Genomic DNA, 16,277 nt, shown 5'->3' on the forward strand with positions numbered 1-16,277 from the left:
CCTACCGAATACACCACATTCCTGAACTACCTAGACCCTGAAGATGGTACATACCCAGCAGACAGGATCTGGACCGAATTCGAAGTACTATCAGAAGACCTTATCCTTAAAACGCTTAATAGATTCGCCAAATCCCAATGCAAACTAGACATCTGCCCAAGCAACCTCATGAAATCAGCTCCTCAACAATTCATAATAGACTTAACTAACCACCTGAATTTCATGCTACAAAACGGACTTTTCCCAAAGGAAAAAGGAAAAATCTTACTCACCCCAATACCCAAAGATACAAAGAAAAACGCTAGTGAAATAACTAACTACAGACCAGTTGCATCCATACCACTAATAACCAAAATAACAGAAGGAGTGGTAACCAAACAACTCACAAGTTATCTCGACAAGTTCTCAACACTGCATGACGCCCAATCAGGATTCCGTTCGAATCACAGCACAGAGACAGTACTAACTACCTTACTGACCAAATTTAAGCAACGGATCGCAACAGGCTCTAATATACTCCTCCTACAATTTGACATGTCAAGTGCCTTTGACATGGTTGACCACGGAATTCTATTACACATTCTTGAATATTTCGGCATCGGAGGCAATGTCCTAAATTGGTTCAAGGGGTTCTTAACCTCACGCTCATACCAAGTCACATCAAATTCAACCACATCTGCTGCATGGACACCTGAATGCGGAGTACTGCAAGGATCTCCCCTTTCACCAACAATTTTCAACCTACTGATGACCCCACTAGCAAAACTTCTATCAAACCATAACCTTAACCCTTACATATATGCCGATGATGTAACGATATATATTCCTTTTAAACAAAACATCAACGAAATCTCCAACGAAATCAACCAAAGTCTACACATCATGAACACCTGGGCAGATGCATTCCGACTGAAATTGAACGCAGAAAAAACTCAATGCCTCATACTAACCTCCCAATACAACACAACAAAATTTACCGCCATCAACACACCTAAACTAAACTTGCCAATTTCTGAAAATTTAAAAATCCTTGGAGTCACAATCGACCGCCACCTTACACTTGAAACTCACGCGAACAACACAACAAAAAAGATGTTCTTCTCCATGTGGAAGCTGAAAAGAATAAAACCATTCTTTCCAAGATCTGTCTTCCGCAACTTGGTACAATCACTCGTATTAAGCCATCTGGATTACTGCAACTCATTATACGCAGGCTGCAAAGAACAAATAATGAGAAAACTTCAGACAGCCCAGAAGACAGCAGCCAGACTCATCTTCGGAAAACCAAAATACGAAAGCGCAGCACCATTACGTGAGAAACTACACTGGCTCCCACTCAGGGAACGTGTCACCTTTAAAGTATGCACATTAGTGCACAAAATCATTCACGGTGAAGCCCCTGCATACATGTCTGACTTGGTAGACTTGCCACCCAGAAATGCCAAAAAATCATCCAGAACTTTCCTCAACCTCCACTTCCCAAAGTGCAAAGGCATAAAGTATAAAGTACTACATGCATCAACCTTCACCTACAAGAGCACGCAACTCTGGAACGCACTGCCACGCGGCCTGAGAGCGGTCTATGAGTTGACAGACTTCCGCAAACGATTAAAGACCTATCTCTTTGAAAAAACATTCCGCAAGGATTAAAACATATAAATCTCATATACATCATAATAATGCCTCAAGACATTACCTCACGTACTCTACTTCCCCGTACTCTCTCCCACTCAACAATCTACCCACTGATAAAAACTGTCTACACATCACTCTCTTGCTATTATTCGATCACCGTAGTAATTCCCCAACGTCATATCCTATAGTTTCTATGCCCCAAAGGTGACCGATATAACTCTGTCTTCCTTAACTATTCACAATGTAACCAAAATCGTAATGTAACAAACTGTATTTCTATTATTTACAATGTATTGTAAGCCACACTGAGCCCGCAAATACTAACTAACTAACTAGCATTTCTAAAGCGCTACTAGGGTTATGCAGCGCTGTACAATTTAAACATAGAAGGACGGTCCCTGCTCAAAGAGCTTACAATCTAAAAGACAAGAGAACAATCTAAAGACAAGTGAACAATCGAAAGACAAGTGAACAATCTAGAGGATGAGTGAACAGTTAATCTGATAGGGTGGATAGATTGGGGCATTCTATCTATGTCGAGCGGTTAGGCGCCGAAGGCAGCATTGAAGAGGTGAGTTTTAAGCAGAGATTTGAAGATGGGTAAGGAGGGGGCATGGCGTATGGGTGAAGGAAAATTGTTCCAGGCATAGGGTGAGGCAAGGCAGAATGAGCGGAGCCTGGAGTTGGCAGTGGTGGAGAAGGGTACTGAGAGAAGGGCTTTGTCCTGTGAGCGGAGGTTACGGGCGGGAACATATGGGGAGATGAGGGTGGAGAGGTAGTGAGGAGCCGCAGACTGAGTGCACTTGTAGGTAAGGAGGAGGAGCTTGAATTGAATGCGATATCTGATCGGAAGCCAATGAAGTGATTTGAGGAGAGGGGTGTTATGAGTATATCGGTTTTGGCGGAATATAAGACGTGCCGCAGCGTTCTGAACTGATTGAAGGGGGGATAGATGGCTGAGTGGGAGGCCGGTGAGGAGTAAGTTGCAGTAATCAAGGCGAGAGGTAATGAGAGCGTGGACGAGAGTTCTGGTGGTGTGCTCAGAGAGGAAAGGGCGAACTTTGCTGATGTTGAAGAGGAAGAAGCGACAGGTCTTGGCAGTCTGTTGGATATGCGCAGAGAAGGAGAGGGAGGAGTCGAAGATGACTCCGAGGTTGCGGGCAGATGGGACGGGGAGGATGAGGGTGTTATCAACAGAGATAGAGAGTGGAGGAAGAGGAGAAGTGGGTTTGGGAGGAAAGACGAGGAGCTCGGTCTTGGACATGTCCAGCTTCAGGTGGCGGTTGGACATCCATGCCGCGATGTCGGATAAACAGGCCGATACCTTGGCCTGGGTCACCGCGGTGATGTCAGGTGTGGAGAGGTACAGCTGGGTGTCATCAGCATAAAGATGATACTGAAAACCATGAGACGAGATCAGCGAGCCCAAGGAAGAGGTGTAGATTGAGAAGAGAAGGGGTCCAAGGACAGATCCCTGGGGAACTCCAACAGATAGTGGGATGGGAGTGGAGGAAGATCCATGGGAGTGTACCCTGAAGGTGCGGTGGGAGAGATAAGAGGAGAACCAGGAGAGGACAGGGCCTTGGACCCCAAAAGAGGATAGCGTGGCAAGAAGTAAATCATGGTTGACAGTGTCAAACGCGGCGGAAAGATCGAGGAGGATGAGGATGGAGTAATGACCTCTGGATTTGGCCAGGAGCAGGTCATTGCAAACTTTAGAGAGTGCTGTTTCTGTCGAGTGCAGAGGGCGAAAACCGGATTGAAGTGGATCGAGGATGTCATGAGAAGAGAGAAAATCAAGGCAGCGGCTGTGAACGGCGCGCTCAAGTAATTTGGAAAGGAAGGGTAAAAGAGAGGTGGGGCGGTAGTTGGAGGGGCAGGTAGGGTCAAGTGAAGGTTTTTTGAGGAGAGGTGTGACAACGGCGTGCTTGAAGGTGTCAGGGACAGTTGAAGTGGAGAGAGAGAGGTTGAGGATGCGACAGATGGTGGGGGTGACAGTATGGGAGATAGTGTTGAGTAGGTTGGTGGGGATGGGATCAGAGGAACAGGTGGTGCATTTCGAGGAGGAAAGAAGGCGGGAAGTTTCATCCTCGGTGATCTCAGGAAAGGAGGAGAAGGAGATCTGGGTAGGTTGGTTGAGGGAGAGGGTTAAAGGTGGGAAAATGTGGGATACAAATGCAACTAACTAAATAAATAAATATTATGCTGACATTGTATTATATCTCTGTTATTTGAGTTTCAGTGCTGTTACATGTTTATTTTGATGATCCTTTTTCATTGTAGTCCTATAGGTTTCAGTTTGCTGTTCTAAAATGTACCTTATGTATTTTCACTATTGTTATGCTGTTAACAAAATTGTAAGTTTTATGTTAAACTGTACCTGCTGCTGTACACTGCCTTGGGTGAATCTCTTCATAAAGGCATTTAATAAATCCCAATAAATATTCTGCTAATATATCTCTGCCTGACTTGCTCTTTATGTCCCCCCCCCCCCCCCCAAGAAGGATGTGTGTTGGTATTACTGCCTTCGAAACATAAGATTGCTGCTATTGAAGTCTTGGCCATTAGTGTTGTAGCTTGCTATAATAGCAGAAAGAACCAAAACTCCAGGTAAAGGGGGACTTGGTTATGGGCACGTACCAAGCTCTGCGTTTGAATGTGCAAGAGCCGAATTCCGTAAATACAGTTTACACAGAATTCTTATACTCTAAATATTGAAAAGGGACTTCGTCATACAATAAAATATGTTTATTGTTTGTAGGTCCACCGTGCAAGCAGTGATGCCTGCCAACAGGTTTCCAGTACTATCTCTATTCCCATGGCAATTAAAGCTGCCGAAGTCCAAGAGAACACAGCATCTGCCTGCTGCTTCTTGGTTGGCTTCCGGTTGCACCTGCGCATTGCGTGCTCCCGGGCGTTATGGCTGGATGGAGGAGGCGTAGCCGGCACTAAGAAGCGGAAGTTTGGAGCTGCGCGACCCGAACCTTGTTTCAGTGTTTGACACAGTGAGGCGAAAAAAGCCGAGTGCCGAAGTAAAATGGCGGCAGTGGCAGTAGTAGCAGCGGGAGCTGCTCCGTGAGTGACTCTTCTACCTCACCACACACGGCTAATTTGCATTTTTTTTTTTGCCAACCTTCTCCACCCCCTTCACATCGTTCCCTCTAGGACCTTTGGAAATAACTAAGCAGGTTCAACATCAAGTAATGAGCAATAATCACCATAATCAATGATTTGACGGTGGCTTTAATGAACGATGTGTGAAAACTGTGCGGACCTGGTGGATGTGTTAAATGAAAGTAAGTAAGGGGATGGGGTAAATATGCTGGGCCGCAGGCGGCGGGTGAGGGCTGTTCGTTGTAGCGGGCCCAGTATGGCCTTAGGTTGCTGCTTAGCATGGCATAGCGTAGCCCTTCGTATCGCCGCCCTTTGCTGCTTCTCTCTGGAAAGTTTTTTTTTTTTTTTTTCTGGTCGCCCATTTGCTTATGGTTGCTGGCCCTCAGGGCAGGTGCATGTTTGCATTACTGGAGTGTGCCTCTTGGCTCTTTTCAGAGGCCTTACCCCGTAAGGGCCTTGCGAGATACGGAGCCGGCATGCAGTGGCAACATGTCCGCTCTTCATGTATCGTCAGACCGAGGAACGTATTGATATCCTGGTTACAGCTTGGTTGTGTACCTTACCTTTTGTGCAAGGCGTAAATGCAAACGTTAGATGAGAATTTAATTTACCTTTTTTGGTGAGATGCATTCATCGTTGAAGTGTGTTGTATAACACTGTGTGTGTGTTTTTCTTTTCTTAAGGGAAACATTACAGGCCTTGTAGCCAAATTTGGAGAACATTAAGTTAAAGAATGGCCTTATAACTGCCGATTGTCAAAGTACAAATCTATGTAGGAAGAGCAAATTACCACAACAGCAATGTGTTGTTAGTAAGGGGACGTCTCATACAGTCACGCAGGCACACTATCCCTATGGAACTTTGGAAGGCTAAGTGCTTTGAAAATATGCCTCTATGTGTCTAGCTTATATTAAGCCTCTGCACTTGTGACACAATATAATCATTGTCAAAGCAGGCATCAGCTGTTTTCTTTCTTTTTTTTTTTTGGGGGGGGGGGGGGGGGGGTTAACAGCTTGTTTTGTTTAGGTCAACTTTATGCTGTGTTTTGCCAGGGTACTGTTAACTTTTTAAACTTAGTGAACAATATTCTGCATGGGGAAGAGAGTTTAATAAAGAATTGAAGACGAGAATATAGCTTGCCTGGAACTTTTAGTCGTATCATATGTACTGTTCAGTATACAGATATATAGTAACTTTGATCTTGTAATGTTTTTACTTAATGTGAGTGTAGTAACTTTGATCTTGTAATGTTTGAAGTGACTTTTTTGTTGTAATTGTGGTTCAAAGCAATACAAATTATGATTTGTTGTTAAAAATGTTTAGTATCTTTCTAAAAAGAAAGTTGAGTAAGTTGAGTACTGATCGTCCAGTTGGTGATAGGTTGCATGTAAAATGTTTGATTCAGATTTGAAGGATATTACTAAAATAGGAACATTGACTTTAATCATGTTTGGCAGATTTGGGGCTTTTATGATAAAACTTGAGAGCCCTGGTCAACTGCCCATGTGATTAGACATTGTCCCAAAGTTTCTCATTCTGTGGTGATTGAGGGTTGCAGGCATTGTCTTCTATCCTATGGATGAAGAGTATTGATAGTAGATTCAGCAATTGAGGCCTGTGGGTTTAGAATGGTTTAAATTAACTTCAGCGTTCAAAGAACAGGAAATGATGGCAATAGCATTAAAAAGAACAAAACTTGTTATACTAAATGGATAAGCAGAGTAGAATTTTGCTGTTATTACATTATTCTAGGTTGTGAAATGCTTTTGTGTTAGAATTGTTCTTGGTTTCATAAAGCAATGAGGTGTTCAAGATTTGGACACCTTTGTGTCCTCCTGAAATGTGTAAAGAAACAAAAAGATGATGTAATATCTCTGGGGCTGGTAAAAAAATTTTTCCCGCAGGTCCATAACAGGATGAAACTCGTGACTATTTTAACTGTGTTCCTTCTGTTTCTCCCCTTGGCTTGTTTAATATAGAGCAGTTTGGGCATAATGTTCTTATTGTTCCAGTGTACGATAGTTCTGTGTCCCAGTAATTTTGATTTTATTTTGAAAGATACTTTTGGGAGAGCAAGGACAAAATATGATTTGGGTTTAATAGGTAAAACAAACAGTGGTGGTAAACTGTTTCTAAAGGTACAAATGTCTTATGGGACAATTGTATACAACACGGGGTAATTAGCATATGTTTTTACCCTCTAAATGTTTTAGCACTTAAAGTCAAAGCCCACTATCATGTTATGACTGGAAGATATATTTTTGTCCCCAAACAGGTTATCAATAGACATCAAACAAAATAAAACATGGAAAAGAAAATAAGATGATACCTTTTTTATTGGACATAACTTAATACATTTCTTGATTAGCTTTCGAAGGTTGCCCTTCTTCCTCAGATCGGAAATAAGCAAATGAGGTAGCAGATAGTATATTTGAGAGAAACATCAAAGCATTACTTTGACTGTCTGACAGAGTGGGAGGGTGAGGGTATGCATGGGGACATCAAAGCATTTCATTGATATTCTAACAGAATGGGTGTTGGTAGGTGAGAGGAGGGTAATAAACAGAGAAATAGAGAAATACAGCTTTATGTTTTATAATGTCCACAAACATAAAGTGCAGTATGTTGTGTAGTGTAATGTAGTATTAAAATAAGGTATCTGAAAGTGCCTGTACATAATTTTTTGAGATAGTGTCTTTTCCCAGTTTATGCTGAATAATTTTGTATCAACAAGACTGACGTCATCTACATTTATCTACCTGCATCAGAGTGCTTTATGCAAAGGATCTAACGTCATACGCAAAGGAATGCTATCTGTTTCAAACTTCTACATTCACTTTCTAAAGGCAGAGGACAAGGTGGGAGAATTGGAAGAACAACCCCTGTGGTGTGGGGGTCCGTTGCCAGACAGTAGTCTTAAAGGCAGACAGATGTCCAACTAACTTTTTATTTTTTTAAGTTTAGCATTTTATTAGAAATGTTAAACACAAAATGGCAAGATAGAGTTCTCTGAGCGTTGGTCTCTGGAGGAAAAGACTTCAGATACTCTGTATTCACTATGTAAATATTGTGAATCATAGACTGTCATAGATCTCATTACATACTTAATATTTTAGACTATGATACAGGTTCCTCGTTAGTCAAAAACCTCCAATCTAAACGTGTTAGAGATTTCTCTTATCTTTCTTATAATAAGAGAATTCTCTTAACACGTTTAGATTGGAGGTTTTTGACTAATGAGGAACCTGTATCATAGTCTCAAATATTAAGTGTGTAATGAGATCTATGACAGTCTATGATTCACGATATTTACATAGTGAATACAGAGTATCTGAAGTCTCTTCCTCCAGAGACCCAACGCTCAGAGAACTCTATCTTCACATTTTGTGTATAGCAGTACAACTCGGGGGCAAGAATCAGCAGTTAGTTGAAGTATTAGAAATGTTAAGCAACAATGGATAACACAACATAACAAACAAGTGTGCACAGAAATCATGAATTAACATTGTTGCCAAGTGAGGTGCAGGCAATTTCAAATAACATTCCAAGGTTCCCATATCTTGTAATTGTCACACAATTCTACAGCTTCACATTCAGCAATATGATTAACTATATTCCACCATACAGTATAATCAATAGCTGAAATGTCTTTCCAAATAAGCAAAATAAGTTGAACCAAAGGGATTAGCAAATCAGAAAGCTTTCTATAAGGATCTCCACTGTCTCCAACCTTGTTTAACGTACTTTTAAGTTAATTAGGCAAAAGCCTTGGACAGGATATTAAGTTTTCATATATGCAGATGATATATAATTTCTACTTCTTACATTACAATCTACTGGTGGAACATCAGGATAAATGGGTTTTTTTTTCTCTAATGAAAAAAAAGAAAAGTCCCCAGATCAAGTTAATTGGACAATTTGATGACATTTGGAATGATGACATACTTAGGTTGGGTAATCCTAACTTAAAATTTGAATCTGGTAAAAATGTTGGGAGTCTTTTTAAATAGTATCTTGACACTTGAGTTGCAGGTGCATTCATTGGTTAAAAAAAATCTTTTGTATTATGAAGAAAACGATGTCACACTATCTGATTCGTTGTTTTTTTTTTTTTGGTTAGTAGTGCAGAGTTTATTGCTGTCCCGTGATGTTTGTGGGCAGTGTTAAATATTGCAAACAATTAAAAATACGGTGGCTCGACTGTACTGTACCTATAAACATAGCAAAATTACTCCACTGTTATAGATTACCTTTGGTTGCCTATCGAGACCCAAATTCAGTTTAAATTATGTACGATGATATATGAGAGCTCCATCATGTTACTTATACAGTGTACCAATCCTGTCCCCCATTGACATACATGTCATAATACTATGTTATTACATCTCCCAGGCCCTAAAAGATTATGTTCTAAAGTAGTTTTCCTAATGGGTTTTTCCTACCAAGCATCTATTGTTTGGAATTGCTGGAGGCATGGAGACGCAATATGCAGATGGAAAGTAAAATTTAAAACGTATTACATCGTATTTTCCTTTCTGACTATGAACTGATTTATATTGTTACTACAAACAAAGCGGTATACAATATCTTAAGCAGTCAATCAAATAAATTGAACCTTGAATTCCTTACTATTATAGATTAGAATGTTACACTGTTTGGTATTTTGAAAGGCTTGAAAAAAAATAAATACTTAGAGATGAGGTACTGAATTTTATTGTATATTGCTCTGTATTTTTTGTTTCTCAGGGATTACTTGGTTCTCTTAGTTTTGAATCTACATAGAACTTTACAGGGTTTGCAGAATAGGAGTTTTTGTAATCTAATGAAATACTCTGTGACAAACCAGCAGATTTCCAGATTAAATGCTAATTTCCTTTAATTGCAAACTCTTGAACACACAATCCATGTGAATAATGAAATATTTAGGTAATATCTGTAATAAGGTGGTCCTCTTTCTTTATAATGTCTTGACTATCAAAAGTTCTTAAGGAAATGATTCTGATATTTTAGTGTTGAAATGCCTCATTGGAACCTATAATGTCGATGAGACGTCTCTGTAAAATAGTTTTAGCAAAGGGTCATGATCTAGTGCAACCAACAGGAGTCCATATGTAGGAAATACTTTTTTATTGTATATATATTTTCTGTCTTCAGGTAGTCTACAGCAGTCAAGATGAATACTACACATTTAATTTGGGAATCCAGCACCATTGCTAATGCTATATAGATGAATTGATCGTACATTGTATAATGAATAACAAAAGACTAGAAAACATTTAAAGTGATACAGAGGGTAACTTTTGTTTAGGTCATCCAGGTAGGGAAGTGTATGTTTAGAACTGTAAAAGTACTTGTAAAATATTTGGTATAGCCTGAGCCTTTTACGCAATATGTTTATATCAATGCAGAAGAAACAAGTGTATTTAGCACCATCCAGAACAGAATATTCCATTTTATAAATAAAACATTAAAAAACTGTGACATTAGGAAGCTTATACATAGTACATGTATGGAACATAGTAGATGATGGCAGAAAAAGACTTGCACAGTCCATCCAGTCTGCCCAACAAGATACTCGTATGTGCTACTTTTTGTGTATACCTTACCTTGATTTGTATGTGCCATTTTCAGGGCACAGACTGTAGAAGTCTGCCCAGCACTGCTACCTCTAAGACAGGGGTTTTGCCACTTATATGTATATGTGTGTTTTATAAACCAGCATGTCTGAGGTGCTAATGAACTAATTAACAAACTGCTAAAATTCACTTCATCCCAAGGAAGGTTGCTTTAAATGTATTAGAGTTGAATACAGTTTCCTCTTTAAGCTCCAGTACAAAAGAGGTTATCTGGATAAGAGGCATGCTCTGGGCAGATGTAAGTATATGTGAATTCCATATTTAAAAACAGAAATACACGTGCATTTACAAGTTATATATATGGAGTTCACATGTACTTAGGAGATCTGCCCAGAGCATGCCTCTTATCTGCATGCTTCCATCTATGTGTAAGTAGAGCCTCTTCTAACCTTATTTTATATTTAAGGTGAAGGAAGAGCCTAGTGGTTAGAGCAGTGGGCTGAGAATTGGGGATGCAGAGGTTGAAATCTCATTGATTCTTGTGGCCTTGGGAAAAATCACTTAACCCTTGTTGTCTCACAAACTTAGATTGTAGGTCCTCTGTGGACAGGGACATACCTACAGTACTTGAATATAACTTGCCTTGCACCACTATTAAAAAGGTGTGAGGAAAACCCTAATTTTAATTGTATATATGTGCTGATTGATACATACACAAGGGGGTAATTCTCAAAAGGTTGCCTAAAGTTGGGCACCAGGATGCTGAGTGCAGATTCTGTAACAGCAATTGCATTCTCCTAACTTTAGGTGCAACTCATCTCACAGTCGTCTAATGACACTGTCAAGTAATAAATCACTGAAACTTAGGGTACATAAGCACCGGCATACTGGGAAAAGACCAAGGGTCCAGCGAGCTCAGCATCCTGTCTCTGACAGTGGGCAGTCTAGGCTTCAAGAACCCGGTAAACCCTCCCCCCCCCCCCCCCCCCCCCCCCCAAAATGTAATAATGTTCAATGGACGTTTCCCTCAGGAATCTGTCCAAACCCCCTTTAAATTCCTTAAGGCCAGCTGCTGTCACTACATTCTCCGGCAACGAGTTCCAGAGTCTAACTACACGCTGAGTAAAGAAAAACTTTCTCCTATTTGTTTTAAATCTACCATATTCTAGCTTCATCTTGTGTCCCCTGGTTTTGTTGTTGTTTGAAAGTGTAAACAAACGCTTCACAAATGTCCGCTCTAATCCGCTCATTATCTTGTAGACTTCTATCATATCACCCTCCCCACGTATGACCTTCAGAAGTGGCGTCTTATGCAGTCCAAAATACTTCTAGCACATCCAAATCCTCATCGGTCAGTGAGGTCCTATGTCATACATTTTTGTGATATTTTATTTCAGCACTTATTTGAAACATCCAGTATGTTTTGCCATATCTGCGTCAGGGTAGGAGTCACTGTCACAAAAAATAATCTTTTCCAAATCAACATTGTAACTGAAACTTTGAAGCTTAAAAGCACTATCTGTCTTCAGAAATCTTTTCAATGTATCCATAAACTTGCAACAATATGGCCACTGCGTCTTACATAAATTCAAGCAGTGTGATCACATGACATCAAAGAAACCATTGCATTGGCTGCTTTAAATTGATGACCCATCCAATCCATTTCAGAATTAAATTCCAAGAGTGTTTAAATGGATAATCCAAGATTGCTCTTTATAATTCAATAAAGAATCTATCCCTTCCCTCGCATCCCATTTCAATGTTGTCAAGTACTAGCCAATAGTAATATTCAATGTTATACTGTTTGGCTTTCCAGTGAGCCACAAGACGAGCTGTCAAAACGTATTTCAAATGAGATTTATGTTCATTGGATGTTCTAGACCTGTGAAAATTAATCTCAACATAAGTCAACTTGCAGGAGCATATGATAATGTAAACCACATTATTTGAATTGAATTGCATGTAATGTTGGATCTAGAAGACTCTGTATTGGGTTTGGGGATCTATCCAATTGAGTCCAAAGTGGAGGAACCACATTCTTGATGACTAGTCAGAAGAGCATTTTGTCTGAGAATAATCCAAGTGCTTTCATGTCAATATCTCACCCACAGTTTTGCTGCGTCAGTAAACATTAATAGAAAATGCACTAAGTTCTTCATGTACAGATAATATAGACCAATATTTATTTAAAATGGAAAGGACTGCAGCAATAAAGTTGGAATAAGGAGTCAGGCACCAGCCTGTCCCCTGACGTCCTGCACTTACACAGAAGCAGTAGCTCCCTGTTGGTAAAAGGTGTTGTCAAATAAGCCGCCTTAATAACTGAGATGGGATAACCGATAGCTGAAAAACAAGTGGATAATTTGCTTGTTATTTAAACTGCAAAACAGAAGAACAGATTATCGGAATATGCAGAAACTGATTGGCAAACTGGTCTTCAGCCAGTATGTATAAAAACTAGAAAAATGCATAAAGTGTTGAGAAACAGGTTTCTGATATAAAAAAAAAACAATTTAACATTTGTCCCCACATTATGATACCTTTAACACTAGGGGCCCTGTTTTCTAAGCCGTGTTATATGCACGTTAGTCTTTAACGTGCATTAACCGTGTACATGCCTACAATATCCCTATGGGCGCCTACACGGTTAGCGCACGTGCTAATTGTAGGCGCGTTAAAAATTATAACATGCCTTAGTAAACAGGGCTCTAGGATTGCTATTTTCAAGTTGATAGAAAATTGAAAAAATGTTTTTGTTACACATTCGTCTGGACCAGACATTTCTATTAAATGATTACTTTGTAAATGGTGTCCACCAGGCCCCATGGATCCTGCTATTTTGACTTCAGAATTTGGTTCTTAAATATTACGACTCCATGGAATTGACTTTTTTTGTTTGAACGATTTAACACTATTAAATTTCAGCATCAGGCTTTGGTGGAATTACGTGACAACAAAGATCTTGTGATTTGTGCTACTATTGTGCAGTCTTGACAACAATACGTGCAAGAAGTCCATGGGCAGCTTGGTGATGTTACGGCATATTAACTGTGAGCTGTGGACCTGTTGCTGGCTCTAAAATGTGACATTAAAGTGGTGGTTTTTGGTGCAGCTGCCAATGGCATGTTGGCTGCAAAGGAGACAAAATTGTCATGCCTCTCCACAAACCTGCTGTATTAATTTTCTTCCTAACATAGATAAGTATGTTGCCACTCCCCCTGGACATCCCAGTGTGTGTGTGTGTACGTACACACACACACACACACACACACACACACACACACACACACACACTCTCTCTCTCTCCCACCCACCAATTTGCAGGCGCAATGTGGCTTACATTATGCCGTAATGGCAATCGCCATACAAGTGGTATTTCATTGTATTACACACAACACACAGCCTTTAGCACAATTTATAGACCATTTTTTTTTAAAGCCCAAAGCCATAGAGGTTAAATAATTTTTTCAAGATACTATTTGCGTTTGATACAGGATAGTGCAGTATCATCTGGTGCTATTTTTTTTATGATGGACGTTACTTCTTTGTACACTCGGATCCCACAAGATGAAGCGCTGACAGTTATTGAGCCTGTCTTAAATTCCAGGCAGTTTCCTCATTGCATTTTCACTGGCTTTTTAATAATATCAGAGTTGGTTATCAGATTCAATTATTTTTTATTTCAGGGCCGGTTTTATGAACAATCACAAGGTGTTGTGATGGAGGCCTCTTCTGCACCATCCGTGGCTACATTATATGTGGCGGCATTTGAGGAACAATTTGTTTACACTTCTGTATATTTTCATTCTGAAATTTTTTTTGGATGACATGTTTTATTTGGGTGGATACTGATGACAGCTTGCAACGATTTTTGTTTTGGTTGAATTCCTTGAATCCTTAATCCTCATTTTACTTGGACATCGCATTGTGATTGTATAGATTTTGTTTTAGATGTCAATTTTTTTTCGGGACAATAACATTCAAACTACTTTATATGAGAAGCCTGTTTCTTACAACACTTTTTTTGCATTCTTGCAGTACTTTGGTGCTGCGGTTATAGCAGGTCCATGGTTGATGTAATTGCAGGTGCTTAAATTTTAGGCACCCGAGTTACACTAGTATTTATAATAGCCTCTGGGTGTCCATGTGCCAATGTAGAATAGGCTTTTGCTGCATTGCATTGGGGCACCTAAATGGAAGTGCCCACTTATAGTCTTGTTTCTAAAAGTGCAGTGAGTGATAAGAAAACCAAAACAGAACAGAGTCCTGAAATCCAAGTGAGGACAGAGTATCAAGTAGTATTGCTGGTGAACAATGGTGTCTAAAGGAGCAGATAGGCTAAGAAGAATGAAGATCAAAATCACATGGATCTAGCCAGTAAAGACTTTGGCAAGGGCTGTTTCTGTAGAGGGTGAAAGCCAGATTGTAGTGGATCCAAGAATAGGTTAAAAGTAAAGACGGCAATGGTGAATGACATATTCACATAACTTGAATGCAAAAGGGAGGAGGGAAATAAGATAGTGGAAGGACTGGTATGATCCAGTGGAGGGTTTTTGAGGAATGATGTAATCCCTAGTATGTCTGAAAACATCAGAAACAGCTGTAGTGGACAGTGGTAGGTTGAGGATATGACATTGATGAGAGAGAGAGGTTGGCCTAGCTGGGTGGGAAAGTGATCAGAGGAACAGATAGTTTGGAGGAGGAGAGAAGATGTGCAATTTCTTCCTCTTTAGAAAAGGAAGGATGTAAGAGTGAAGTGGGGAAAGTGAAGATAAGAACATACGTGTTGCCATATTAGGACAGACCAAAGGTCCATCAAGCCCAGTATCCTGTTGCTAACAGTGGCCAATCCAGGTCACAAGTATCTGGTAAGATCCCAAAAGAGTAAAACAGATTTTTCTTACTGTCAGCTTATACTGTTCTGAACCACAGGTGTTATCCCTTCCCACTAACGGATGGAGGTAGAGAAAACTGAATTCAACCAGTGATATCGCCGGCTGCAATGTGTGGTGCTCTCTGGAACAATCTATTAGTAGTCTCTACTTTCCAGTAGGTAGTAGGTTATGCTGTGGTGCTTGGTCCCTGACCTAGCTGGCAGCGGCCACACAGTGTGGTTGAGCCTAACAGCTGCTTCCAGGTCACAGTCTCGGGACCGTACCTGGTTGGGGGCTGAGGAGACAAGTTCTGAACTCAGTTGCACTACTTAGTGCCAGTGGGCAAGGTTTTAGGTTAGTCCAGAGGGATCTCGCCTTAGGGGTGCTGGTCTCCCATCCCCCCCAGTTGCCCTGAACAACCTTTTCCCCTGTTTTAGGGAATAAGGAGGAAAAGCAGAGCACCTCTGAACAGGCAATTCTCTCTACCTTGCAGTTGAGGGATTTCCCTTAATTAACATCCCCAGAGAACCTGGGATAGTGCAGAAGCTGGATCTCTGGGCTGAGGCAGGTTTAGGCAGCGTGTCGGACAGGTGCCTGCCTGACACTTGGCCAGGGATGCCCTCTGGGAAATGCTGATGTTTGTGCAGGAACCAGTAGCTTAGTTTGGCTGCTGGTTCTGTCTGCACACAGTGCAAAAGACCATTTCCGACTTTGGAAATGGCCTGTGGGGGAGGGGTCACGGAGGGGCTTCCGGAGTTGATATGTGCTCCCTCTTCTCCCTGCCTTGCAGCCATTTTGTCTCCTTTGGAGATTTCTTCTGCTTCTTAGCAGCAGGAACCTCTCTCTTCCACTTTAGGGGTTGGGGGCTCCCCCGGTGGCCCCTGGAGATTTTTGGCTGTAGAGCTTGGCACACTTGGTCTGACAGCAGTTGCACAGAGGCCCCCCCACCCTCTGGTGGGGCTCGGTTTGGGCTCTGAAGTATAGTACTGAGGGGTGGGCGCTGGAGGCAATGGAGGACTCAAGAGGCTTTCAAGAATCCCCTATCTCGAAGCTGAGGAAGAGTGGTCCCCCGTGATCT

The 16,277-nt window shown here is 40.9% G+C and overlaps 1 protein-coding gene across 1 annotated transcript in view; it reads left to right on the forward strand.

The window, feature by feature from the left end:
- The first annotated feature begins 4,618 nt into the window (after positions 1–4,618).
- USP34 (ubiquitin specific peptidase 34) overlaps positions 4,619–16,277 on the forward strand; it is a 1,418,841-nt gene continuing 1,407,182 nt past the window's right edge. The window contains 1 exon segment of the mRNA XM_030196176.1: positions 4,619–4,931. Within this exon segment, the coding sequence (XP_030052036.1) occupies positions 4,889–4,931 (43 nt within the window). The 5' untranslated portion in view covers positions 4,619–4,888.

The sequence above is a fragment of the Microcaecilia unicolor genome, chromosome 3 (assembly GCF_901765095.1).
Source record: "Microcaecilia unicolor chromosome 3, aMicUni1.1, whole genome shotgun sequence".
NCBI classification, from domain to species: Eukaryota; Metazoa; Chordata; class Amphibia; order Gymnophiona; family Siphonopidae; genus Microcaecilia; species Microcaecilia unicolor.